Genomic DNA, 12,954 nt, shown 5'->3' on the forward strand with positions numbered 1-12,954 from the left:
ACACGCCGCCATCAAAGAGGAGCTGAGTCATGGAAAATGGAAAAAGATCCTACAAGAACAGCAAAGAAATTAATTAATTAATTAATTAATTAAGCATCAAATCTTAATTAAAATCACAAATCATGTATATAACAGAAAAGAAACACTAACTGAATAAAATTGTTGTCAAAAGCAATGTAACTATGGCAACGGATGCAGCGAGAGTTAGCAAGAAAGTGGTGGGGCATCCAGAAAGGCTTCAAGAGCACTAAGCATACGTGCAGTTTCTGGTGGAAGCGCCATTGGAACTTGGAATATCAAAGATTAACAGCTACTCTTCTTGACGGATCCTGCAGTATCATTCAGACAAATTAAGAAAAAAAAAAGAATAATCTTGAGGTTTCCAGATTGCAACTTTGATACAAGAGATTCCGGGTGAGAAAATACCAGATATTTATGAAGAAGGCTTCAAGGTGAAAGCTCCTAACAACTTAGTTCCAAGTGAAAAAGACCACCATCACCTTAGATTTTCCCAAGAAAGTGAGAAAAACCTGTGTACACTTTATGTGCAACACAGAACACAGAAATTGTCAGCGTGTTCTCATATTTTTAATTATTTATCAAAATAGTTTTTAAAAACAACTAATTAACCTGTGAAGAGGGAATCTGATTAGAAAAAAGAAATTAACAACTCCCAAGTGAAATTTAGTTTCAGATTCTTGACCAAGAAACTGAGAAAGAAACAGTTGTGGATCATACTTGTCAATCACAGCTAATTAACCTGTCGAGGATATCCAGAAAAAGAAACACAGGATTAAAGATTTTGTACCTGATAGATGATGAAGACTGAGAAAAAATGGATGAATGTGAAATCAGCAATTTCTCATTCGGCAATTTCTTCTAGTCTTCTTCATCATCAATCAGGTACAAAATCAGTACAAAATCATACTTTGGAGATTCTTTTCCAAAGTATGTGTAGATTTTCCCATCTGAAAATATTTATAGAGATAATTTTAATAATTTTTTTTTATATTATAAGAAAATATAATATCAAAATGATCGATTCTCAACACATGAACAATTCAAAAAATTGATAATAGAGTTCAAGTACTTTTTCTTTTTTGGTCTTATCTTAATTTATATATAACTTGTAATGAAATCTTAGCTTGCAAGATTTCATGCTTTCTCTGCTACTCTTATAGATGTCGCCTCCAATAGCCATTCCAACACCATCCAATGTCACATCAATAATGAGTAAGTTTTACTTTTTTTTCTTCTTGTAAAATTGACCTTTTTGCAAATCTCTAGGTATTGGCTTTATGCCAAAAATTCAAAACTATGTGACATTTAGATTAAGAAGAAGAAAAGTGACTTGTATAAATTTTGATTTTCTGTATTTGTAGAGGTAATGTGACCTTTGGACTAGTCCTAAAACAAACTTTGGGTATACTTATTGATGGTAACCTAAAAACTAAAGTGGATATTGTCCATCTCTACTGCATTTCATGTCAAACTTTTATTAGGTGGAGTATCATATATGTTGCTTTATATCTCACAAATTAATTAATTTTATTTCATACATATGAGTTCTAATTTTTTAATATATTAATAAACTATATATCAAACTTTTTTATTTATCTGAAATTAAAAAACGATAAAAAAGAAAAAACCCTAAAGATTAGTTATCTTATTATAAGGATTTAGTTTTTCCGTAAATTATAATTTTTTAAAAACTTCTTATCATCTTAATAAATCAAGTGGTTTTTAATTAAAAAAAAAAGAAAAATAAAATTTGGGCAAGTAATTTTTTTACTAGAGCATACATTTAACAATATTTGTACTTTTTGTACCTAAATGTCTTCAATCTAACACATACATACTTTTATATGATCCAAAGTGGGTTTTATATGATTTCAATTAATAAGTAATCGATAATTTATATATGCCATCAATAAAATGAATTTATAAGACTCCCAACTTTTGAGGAAATATCACCTAAAATATATTCAAAGAATATTTTGTGGTTATTTAGATGAAGTATTGGATATGATGAATTTCTCAAATAATCTAATTTATCTTTAACAATAGGATAATGATTTAACCTTTTTTTTTTTTTTAAAAAAATGTTAATTTCCATTATTGAATTTTTTCTCTTTCTCTAGTATATTAAAGCAAAAAAAAAAAAAAAAAAAAGAACTTATTCGTATAAATAGTACTACCTTTAGGACTATATTCAAATTTTTAGTGGACCCAAATCATATCAAAATACATTCTCCATGTCATATGTGCCAACATCAAGAGCAAGTTTGTAATTAAAGCATTCCAATTTAAAATTTAAAATTTTAAAAAGAATTTCAAATATCAAATAAGTAAAATCCTCTCTAAATTTTCCTATCAATAGAGGAGCTTTCTTTTACTTCAAAAGGTGGGAAGGGAATTGGGCAAATTGAGGCAAACCTCATTATCGATTAGAAGGTTTCCTTATACTCTACATCCTCTCTTTGAATGTAATCTTTGGCCACAAGTCAAGCATTATACCTCTCTATTGAGCCATATATCTTGCATTTGACCTTGAGAAGCCACTTGCTCCTAATTATCTTAAGTTGAAAAGGGAAGTTCAACCAACTTCCAAATGGAGTTGGTTGTAGCTTTTCACATTTCACAAGTAAAGGAGAGCTTCCTTGAAGTTCCTTGGCATATCATCATCATCATGCAAAGCATACATGAAAACTCCCCTCTTAGAACAACTCCACCTTTGGTTTTACCCAAAACTCGTCTAATGCAATTTTTTTAGTCAATAAAATTAGAAATGATCATTGAAATCACATTCCTTAGTGACTAAATTATTAAAATCAAATGAAATCTAATGGTGAAAATGTTTCACATCTCCAAGTTATGTGGAAAATTATTCAAACCTTAACCATGTAATTTGAGTATAAGGTAACAATAATTGAAGAATTGAACGATCATAGTACCATGACATCAAATGAATTGATAGGTTCCTTGCAAGCTCATGAACAACACTTGGATGAAAGGTCTTAGATTGAGGCGAAAGAAGCACTAAAAAGCCAAGTAAGTCTTAGAAGAAAAAAAATGAGTCTCAAAATAATTCTAAATCAAGTAAGAAAGGTTAGAATTGAAAAATAGAAAAGGAAATTCCAAATTAGGCTAAAAATGAGGACGAGGTAATATTTCAACTAAAAATAATAATAAGTCTCATATATAATATTATAATTGAAAAAAATATGGTCATTGCAAGTTAAAACATAGGGCTTGGAGATCGAATGAAAGGAATTTTTAGGTTAATGCTATAAAAGGTAAAAGTGAAAATTCAGAGACCTTGTTATTAGCTTATAGTGCTGGAAAGAATGAAAACAAAAGTACATGGTTTTTGGATTCAATCTATAGTAGTCATATGTGTGGTAGGGAAGAGATGCTTTCAAGTTAGATAAGACTTTTGATTTAGAGGTAAAATTTGGAAATGATATAATAGTACCAGTTAAGGATAAAGGTAAGATTTTCATTCAATTAAATAATGGATCTTAAAATTTTATCTCTAATTTTTTGTATGTTAATCCATGTTTTCATGTCTTCATCAAAATCTGTTAAGTATAAGGCAACTTTAAAAAAAAGGGTTTGATATGTGGATCTATATGGGTGTTTGTACCATCAACAATAATTAGAAAGGACTAGTAGCAAAGCTAAATATGATACAAAATCATTTATTTTCGTTAAATATTAATTGTGGATAATTGATCACTTTCTTTAGCTTTATAATTGATGATAAAATTTAGTTATTATACTCATGTATTGGATATTTAAATTTTGGAAGTCTAAAATTACTTGCTACTAAGAAGGTTTTTGGGTTGCCTTCTATTAATTCTCTAAATGAGGTTTGTGAAATATGCGTTAGAGCTGTTTCAAAGATTGGCAATCCACCTAAAGCAGAGAAGTTAGAGCTGGTTCACACAAACGTGTGGAGGCCATCACTGGTTTCATCTCTTGGAAGCTCATTGTACTACATCAGCTTCATCGATGACTCTACTAAGAAGGTATGGTTTTATTTTTTGAAAAAAGAAATCAAAAGTTTATGATGTTTTCAAAAAATGGAAAGCCATGGTAGAGAATAAGATGGGCTTGAAAGAGAAGCGATTGAAATCTGACAATGTGATGAGGTATTTGGTGTGTTTTGTGCATTTCATGTCATGATTCAAAATCAATTCTTAGCTAAAGTTCAAATTCTTTGATCAGATAATGGAGACGATTATCTCAACCAATAATTTCAAGCTATTTCAATTAAATGACTGTCTTCATGAAACTTCTTATACTCACACTCCACAACAAAATGACATGGTTGAGCAAAAGGACAAACACATTTTAAAAATGGCACATGCTTTGTTAATTGGAGCAAAACTACTTGGTCGACATTAGGATGATGCTATTGTTATTGTTGTACATTTATTGAATTGACTGCCCTAGAAGGTATTGAAGTTTCAAACTCCATTATAGGCTTTATCTAACCATGTTACCTTATTGTCCATACTATTTATTCCACCACACATGTGGATGTGTTACGTTTGTTCATTTGCATAAAAATCAATGAACAAAACTCGATCATTGTGTCATTCATTGCATTTTTATGGGGTATGCTACAAATAAAAAGGGCTACCGTTGCTACAATTCTACCAACAAATTTACCTATCTCATGATAGATGTCACATTTTTGGAAGTTGAATTTTTTTTACTTTTCATTGGAATCCACTTATGATCTTTAAGAGGAGACATAGGATGAAGAATAGTAGTGGAATGGTTTTAAGGAAGTTAAGGAAATTGATTAAGAACTTAGATCTAGCAAGATAATAAGGGGAGGAAATGAGGTTGTAGCAATAAAAGAACATAAGGAGAATAGTGTAGAAAATATGGATGAAAGAAATGGAAATGGAAATGGTGGCAACAATGTGGAGGAAGGTGAATCTGGACCTTTTAGCATAAAAACCCCTCTCCCTCATGTACCTAACAATTGTTCTCCAAATAATATTCTTGAAATAAGTTCCCTTGTATCATCTTCTAGTCATGCTTTGGATACTCCAACTAGTTATCACTTACCTTTCAAGCATAATAGAGGTAAACCTCTAGTTTGATACTCACCAAATGTTGAAGAGAAAGAATCAAAGTACCTAATTGTTAATCACGTAACCACCTAGAGACTATTTGAGCTTCTTAAAGCCTTTATGCACAAGTTGTTCTCTTGTCATGTTCCTTGTGGAGTACATGAAGCCTTAGTAGTTTCAAAATGTGCCTAAATAATTTAAGAGGAAATGAAGGCACTACAAAAGAATAAGATATGGGATCTTCTCCCACTACCGAAAGAAAAGAAAATAGTAGGGTGTAAATCGGGGTTCTCCATTAACCATAAGACAGATAGGTCCATTGAGCGATACAAGGCAAGGCTTGTAGCCAAGGGATATACACAAACATATGACATAGACTATCAGGAGACATTCTCACCAGTGGCAAAACTAAACATTGTTAGAGTTTTACTATCTCTAGTAGCAAATTTAGATTGGCCTTTACACCAATTCGACTTGAAATGAGACATATACCCTAATTTAATTAGTATAAACATTGCAACATCTTTCATAGTTCACATTTCAATTTTGCTAATTATAGACTGTTTTTAAATATTAAGTTTGAGCCATAATTTTCAAATCTTGGGGTGTGACCACCTAGGCATATACCTTCTCCTATCTATTTGATTTTGATTATAATAGAGTAGGATGGAATTTTTGTTTTCAAAAGATTTTATCATAAATCATTTGTCAATAGTAAGTAAAACTACATAATAATTTTATTTTCAAATTCCAAAGTTGTTGTTTTAGAGTATGTGTTATACATTTCAGTAGGACTTCATCAGATTGATTGCTTAAAAGTTATAAATTAGATTTACCATATCTTTAAGTTGCTATATTTTTGTACAATTTTCATCTCGAGAAGATGTTGTAATGAGGATTAAATTGTAAAATGATTTGAGTTTATGTATGAGTAAAATTCTAAAGAGACAGGTGATTAATAGTTAACAAGTTGTAATATATATCTTCAAAATCAAACACTATGATGCCTCGATTACAAAGATTGTATTTCATTGAGTAATGCTAAGTTGATTGGTAATATTGAATCCATGAGTGTTGTAGCTACATTTATTTGGAGTTTGATATTTATCTTTGGGGATATGAACATATTCAATGATCATAAGAAAATGTAGATTTGGCTTAAGGAATAGAGACTTAGTTTGAAAGGTGGATATCAATATCCTATTAGAATTATGAATGCCAATTCACAAGGAATACAATAAAATGGTATAATAGGCCTAAAAAAAGTGTTAATTATTTGTTTCAATTGATGGTAAAAGAATTCAGTGTTGTTAATCTTCTAAAGCAGAATAAAGATTAATAATGAAGTTTTAGAAAATTTAATTTATTTTATTTTATTTTACCAATCCCCAAGGTCCCCATTTGACCCATTATTTGTGTATTATGTTAAATTAAGTGATAAATAGATAAGGGTGAATTATGAGGGTATAGGTTATAAATATTTCATTAGTGATAAAATTGTAATTTATTCAATAATGGTAAGATTGTAATTTTGTCAAACTTGGTTACTATAAAAGCATCTCTATGCCTTAGGTTAGAGGCATGAAACCTAGTAGCCACCATATGTTCTCTTCTTCTCTTGTTTTTTTTATCCCACACAACCCTACACTAGTGTAGACTTGTATCGTGATGGAAGATCCTTGGTTTTTTTTCAAGCAAGAAATTGAAGGATTCAACTTTACAACAAGGGTATTTATTTGATAATTCAGATCGAGGTAAAATATAAAAATTTATAGATTTATGAGTATGTCTTTTACTATTCCCAACCTCTATTGTTGTTGATTTTCAATCTTAACATGAGATTCCTTATATATAACTTCTTTAGAAAATTATTTTGAATGAAGTTATAAATTTATGCATAATTATCGTATAGTTTCACTTTTTCTCCTCTTCTCACTTCTATTACATAACTATAAGCTATCACTTTCAAATTGATCCACTATATGCTATTTTTCTCCTTTCCATTCTCAATTAATTGGGGTTATCCTTTTTCTAATTGTCTTAGAAAGAAATAGAATAGATGCTAATAGTTGTACATCCTAAGGAAGAAGAATGCGATGTTAAAACAAAATGATAATTTTAATTAAGGGGGATAGAAAGAGAAAATCTTAGCTATTGAAATAGGGTAAGAAATATTTGTTAAATGTTGTTAAAAAAGTTTGTTGAGTTTTTTTTATTTTTTATTTTTATCTTTGACTCTAATTTGCTTTAACTAAAATATCTTGGTTACCGAACTTGTTCAAAGTGTGTGGCTTTTTACATTTATTATGTGCAAGTAGATGTGAAAAATATATGTTTGTAATTCCTAAAACTACTAAATTGTAAATACTATAGGTTTATGTTTCTTCAAAAAATTGGTAAGAACAAAAAATCATTGTAAAAAGTATAAGATTATCTTTTCAAAAAACTGATTTGGAAAAGCTTCCTTTAAGTCTCATAGATATTTCTTTCCATTGTTTTAATTAATCTAAAGTGTCTATTAAAAAGAAATTTTACTCAAACAAAATTCTAAATTTATGCTACATTCTACACCAAGTGTCTTAAAGTTCAAACATTTGATTTTTATTGAACATTTTGCTAGAGAGTTTTTTAAATTGAGTTTTGAAATTGTTCTTAAAATGATGCAAAGGAGAATTGGTCCACACCTCAATTCAACTTTATTGTCATCCATCCCAAAATACAATCTTTTTAGAACATTCAGTTCAATAAATCCCAAGAATTGATAAATTTTATTTTAATCAAAACATTTTTTCTGATTTCACTATTAGATATAATCTATACATAGTTTGACAAAAACATATTTAAAGAGAAATGAACATTGATATTGAACCAAGATAAAAATAACTAAGAAATAATTGTCTTTGGAAAGCTTCTAAATCCAATGTGCAAAAGAGATAGTGCTTATGAGAAACCCACAAGGACAAGAGGGATGAGAGTTATAACACATGCATGATCAATATCAAAGGGCATATGAGGTAAAGAAACACATAAAAGGTTAGCCAATTGACTAGAGGTTATAAACATTAAAATAATCATTAGAATGAGGCATAACTAGTAGTATTTCATAATTGAAGTTCAAAAAATTGTAGGTTGTAGAAAAAATTTAAACATAGTGGATATCTCACTAGATTTTTCTATGAGATCTTCTATTCCTAGCTAGAACATATCTATTCATCTACCGCCACATCAATAAGGTTTTAATAAGATTTCTAAAGCATAATTGTTAGATTAAAAGACAAAGATGATTAAATTTTAAATTTCTAGTATATTTTAGCTCTAAAATTTCATATGATACCAAAACATGTTTTACTTTGGAATTTCAATTCCACCAAACATCACCTTAGTTCTTAATTTTGATATATATATATATGTAATAATAATAATAATAATAATAATAATAATAATAATAATAATAATAATAATAATAATTGTTCACAAAAATAATTGAAATATATGTTTTCTAAGATCAATAGTTTTTGTCTACCATGAATATCTTTATCAAGTTTGTTGATAGATGGTTCTAATATTGTGTATTCTTCATAATAATAATAATAATAATAATAAAAACTAATAGACAACTTTATGGTGGTCTTCGATCTAGTCTTAAATTACACATAAGTTGTATAGCTACAAATTATATATTTCATATGTGAACATTGTATCCCAAACAATTTAACAAGTTTTAGCTCTACACTAAATGCATAATTTTTTAATTGGTGAGCCATTGTTTTTATTATTATTATCTTCTTATAACTATATTTTATGTGTCAATATCCAATATTTCCTTTGTATATATATTCAAGTATGACAACATTACAACACTAGGTCAATGACAAATATCATTGGAAACATTAAAGTCTATTTCTTTACTTTTAAATTTTGGATGAGAAACTCACTGTTATATCCCCATGAATCACTCTTTGTTACATTCACAACCTATGCTATTGTAATTTCTTTTGCATCATCATCGATCTTCACCTGCACCTTCTATTTTATGCAATCCATTTATTTTTCCAAAATAGGATGAGTAACATTATGGACCTTTTTTTTTTCTTTCACATAATAAACTTGCTTAGCATCTACACCTTCTATTTTATGCAATCCATTTTACTTTTTCAAAATAGAATGAGTACCATTATGGACTCTCTCTCTCTCTCTCTCTCTCTTTCTCTCTCTCTCTTTAATTTATTTTCACATAATAAACTTGCTTAGAGCTTGTATAGTTATCATTAATGGTTTATAAGTTGGTTTCCTAACAAATAGGGTTTTCCTCATGATCAATAGGTAGATGGTGAAAAGAAATCTCAATAATAGATTGTGTGAAGGACCTTTCACTTTCTAGAGAAACAAAAATATTATCATTCAACAAACTAATAGAACAATTTTCAAGGAGATTTTCACTAGAAACTAACTCTATGTGGAAGTTTGTATTTACAGCATTTCATTAAATGGACTTTCAATTTCAAGTAGGGATCCATCTTTTAATTTGTTAGATTTTGAGCTTCTTTGTTTGATCTATAAAGTTCCTCAAGGTTGAGGTATCTTAAGAAACTAAAATTACTTTACTTTCATAGATTCTATCATGTATGAGTAATTTATTATTTTACTAAATCACAAGAACACTCTTGCACCTAAATGATTTTTTCCCCCATTTTAAAATAAGGAGCACAATACTTAAATTATTGAATAAAGTAAAAACTTTAGGCATTTAGGTTATAGGATGAGGGTTGTAGGGACCCATCCCTGATGACACGTGGCACGCGTCCCCTGACGATACATGGCACATGATCCTATTCGGAGTATCCACATCCGGATTTCCCCAAAAGTACACGTGGCGCGCTTTCCTATCCGGACCCCTGAAATAAAGAAGCACACGGGACTCGCAAAACATCCTATCCGGACCACCGCCATTACTCATCCGGCGACCTTTCATATTCTACCTGGATATGTTCATCCGGATCACTAGCCAAGCCAAGCATGCCTCACTACGTCATTCTGACATCCTGTCACAAATAATATCCCAGTGCCTACAGAGTGAAAAGACAGAAGTGACAGCAAGTCACTTCTCACGATCTCTGACAGCCGTTCATAGGATGAGGATGTCCCTGCCACCACCTAGTGGCATCATGGTAAACCAAAAAGCCTTCCATCATTTATGGAGGAGAGAGAATTTCCAAAGAACTATATATACAAACCTTCGCGCAAAGAAGAAGGTAAGCCTTTCAATACCTAGTAAAAGGCCAACTGTGCCAACTGCTTTTATCTCTCTTTTCATGGCTGACAAAACCATCGGAGGGTGTGTCCGGACACCCTGTCCGGACGCCTTTTGCAGGGGCGACTGAATCAGGAATCACAGTTGAGATCGTACGTCCATCCATTTGGCAACTACGTGGATCATTGGGAATACGAGGCCTCAACATTGGCGCCGTCTGTGGGAAACTTTTTTCGCTGATTCAGTAACTAGCAAAGATGGCCACGCCTTCCCAAAGTCGCTCATCTGGTAGAGGAGAAGAAGACAATTCTGAATGGCGCCAAGCCATCGAAAGAAGGCAGTTAGCAAGCGAGCGACAACTGCAAACTCTCCTCCAGGAGATGACAAGGTTAAGAGAGGAAAATGCAATATTGCGAATCCAGGCATCATCGACGGGGCCACCCCGTCGTCAACACTCTAGAGGCCAAGTAGCCAACTCAAGGCCTCATCTGGAGTCGATCTACCCCGGAACAGCGGAGGCAATCCCTGAAACACACAACGCTAGGCCGCAGGAGCCACACACACCCATGCCTCGAGCTCCCCATGAAGAGAGCTCAGATTCCACTCATTTCTCGTCAAAGAGACGGCGTGACAGAAGATCCCAGTTATCGGGCGCTATGCGTGCGAGACTAGGACCCCAGCAGCCTGGCAGGCCCAAGCCACTAGCAAACACCACAAGGGGAGTGCACCATGACCCTACGGTCACCCCCATACCACAAAACGTTCTCTTGCACCGTGACCCCTTGGTCACCCCCATGGTGCAGAACGTTCCACCGCACCAAGCGGTACGATCCATTGGGAAAAATCCCCCGAACGAGCCACCCATCGGCTCCATCAGCAAAAGGCTGGATGACATGCTCTCCATGCCTTTCTGCTCTCATATCATTCATTACGAGCCCCCAAGGGGTTCCTCGTACCAAAGTTTTCCACATACGATGGGTGCAGTGACCCCTTCGACCATATCATGCATTATCGGCAGCTCATGACCCTCGATATAGGCAACGATCCGCTGCTGTGCAAGGTATTCCCTGCCAGTCTACAAGGACAGGCCCTCTCATGGTTTCATCGCCTACCTCCTAACTCGGTGGACAACTTCAGAGACCTTTCAGAAGCTTTCGTAGGACAATACCTGTGCTCCGCTCGGCATAAACAGAACATCAGCGCCTTGCAAAATATAAAAATGAAGGATAATGAATCCTTGAGGGAATTCGTGAAACGATTTGGCCAAGCCGTCCTACAAGTGGAAGCTTGCAGCATGGACGCTGTCCTACAGATCTTCAAGCGAAGCATTTGTCCAGGCACTCCATTTTTTGAATCACTAGCTAAGAAACCTCCCGTGACGATGGACGATTTGTTTCGACGCGCGAACAAATATTCCATGCTTGAGGATGACGTACGGGTAGCCACCCAGCAAGTATTGGTTGCCGGACAGCCATGCAAAGGGAATATAGAAGGAAGCGTTAAACTTCCGGACAGGCCAAGGCCATCCGATCGAAGGCAAGAAGGGCCAGGCCGCCCGGAGATGCCACCCCTCACACCACTCTCTATAACTTATTAGAAGCTCCTCCCTATGATCCAAAGCATGTCCGATTTCAGGTGGCCCAGACCCCTCGGATCGGACCCATCCAGGAGAGATCACAGCAAAAAATGCCCTTACCACAAGGAGCATGGCCATACTACGGAGACGTGGAGAAGCCTCCAGTATTTGGTGGAAAGGCTTATAAAGGCGGGACATTTAAGGCAATACCTCCGCTCAGATGCCAGAGATAGAGACGCCTCCCGGAGCCGCGACTCTGGAGCCCCCACGGTTCTAGCCACCCCCAAAGCCGTTGTAAACTACATCAATGGAGGTCCGTCGGATGAAGAGATAAATTCCAAACGAAAGAGGCAAAAATTATTACGAGAGGCAATGGTGTGTGAGCGCGTCAACTCCATCCGACCTGGGATAATCGGAGGAAGCCCTCACCCCATAGACGAAACAATCACTTTTCCACCAGTAGACCCCACACGGATATTACATCCGCACCGCGACGCCCTCATTCTATCCTTAGGGATAGACAAATTCGATGTAAGACGCATCTTAGTTGACCCAGGCAGCTCAGCTGATCTGGTACAAGCATCAGTCGTAAGTCACATGGGACATAATTTAGTCGGTCTCGAAAACCCTGGGAGAATCCTGTCCGGATTCAACGGGGCATCAACTATTTCCTTAGGAGATATTGTACTACCAGTTCAAGCTGGCCCAGTCACTCTCAACGTCCTATTTTCGATGGTACAAGATTTGTCACCCTTCAATATTATCTTGGGGCGCACATGGTTGCATTGCATGAAAGCCATCCCCTCCACGTATCATCAGATGGTAAGCTTTCTTACTGAGGATGGGCAAATCAACCTGTACGGCAGTCAGCTAGCTGCTCGCCAATGCTACCAGATAGCAAGAGAACCAGGGACCAGTCAAGAGAATGAACCTCTCCCTGAGTCCACACACGCACTCGACCAATAGCAGTCACTATGCCCGGCGGACAGAGATCCCCCGGTAGCAGATCCCTTGCAAACAATCCAAATCTCGGAAGA

The 12,954-nt window shown here is 34.3% G+C and overlaps 2 protein-coding genes across 2 annotated transcripts; both read left to right on the top strand.

Annotated features, from left to right (window-relative positions):
• The first annotated feature begins 11,362 nt into the window (after window positions 1–11,362).
• Window positions 11,363–11,938, top strand: LOC117932005. Its single transcript, XM_034853061.1, has one exon. It carries the CDS (start codon window positions 11,363–11,365, stop codon window positions 11,936–11,938), a length of 576 nt encoding a protein of 191 aa, XP_034708952.1.
• A 24-nt stretch (window positions 11,939–11,962) lies between these two features.
• LOC117932006 lies at window positions 11,963–12,883 on the top strand. The gene has a single exon (XM_034853062.1). The coding sequence runs from the start codon at window positions 11,963–11,965 to the stop codon at window positions 12,881–12,883; it is 921 nt and encodes a 306-aa protein (XP_034708953.1).
• The last annotated feature ends 71 nt before the right edge of the window (window positions 12,884–12,954 follow it).

Source organism: Vitis riparia, chromosome 15, assembly GCF_004353265.1.
Source record: "Vitis riparia cultivar Riparia Gloire de Montpellier isolate 1030 chromosome 15, EGFV_Vit.rip_1.0, whole genome shotgun sequence".
In the NCBI taxonomy this organism is placed as follows: Eukaryota; Viridiplantae; Streptophyta; class Magnoliopsida; order Vitales; family Vitaceae; genus Vitis; species Vitis riparia.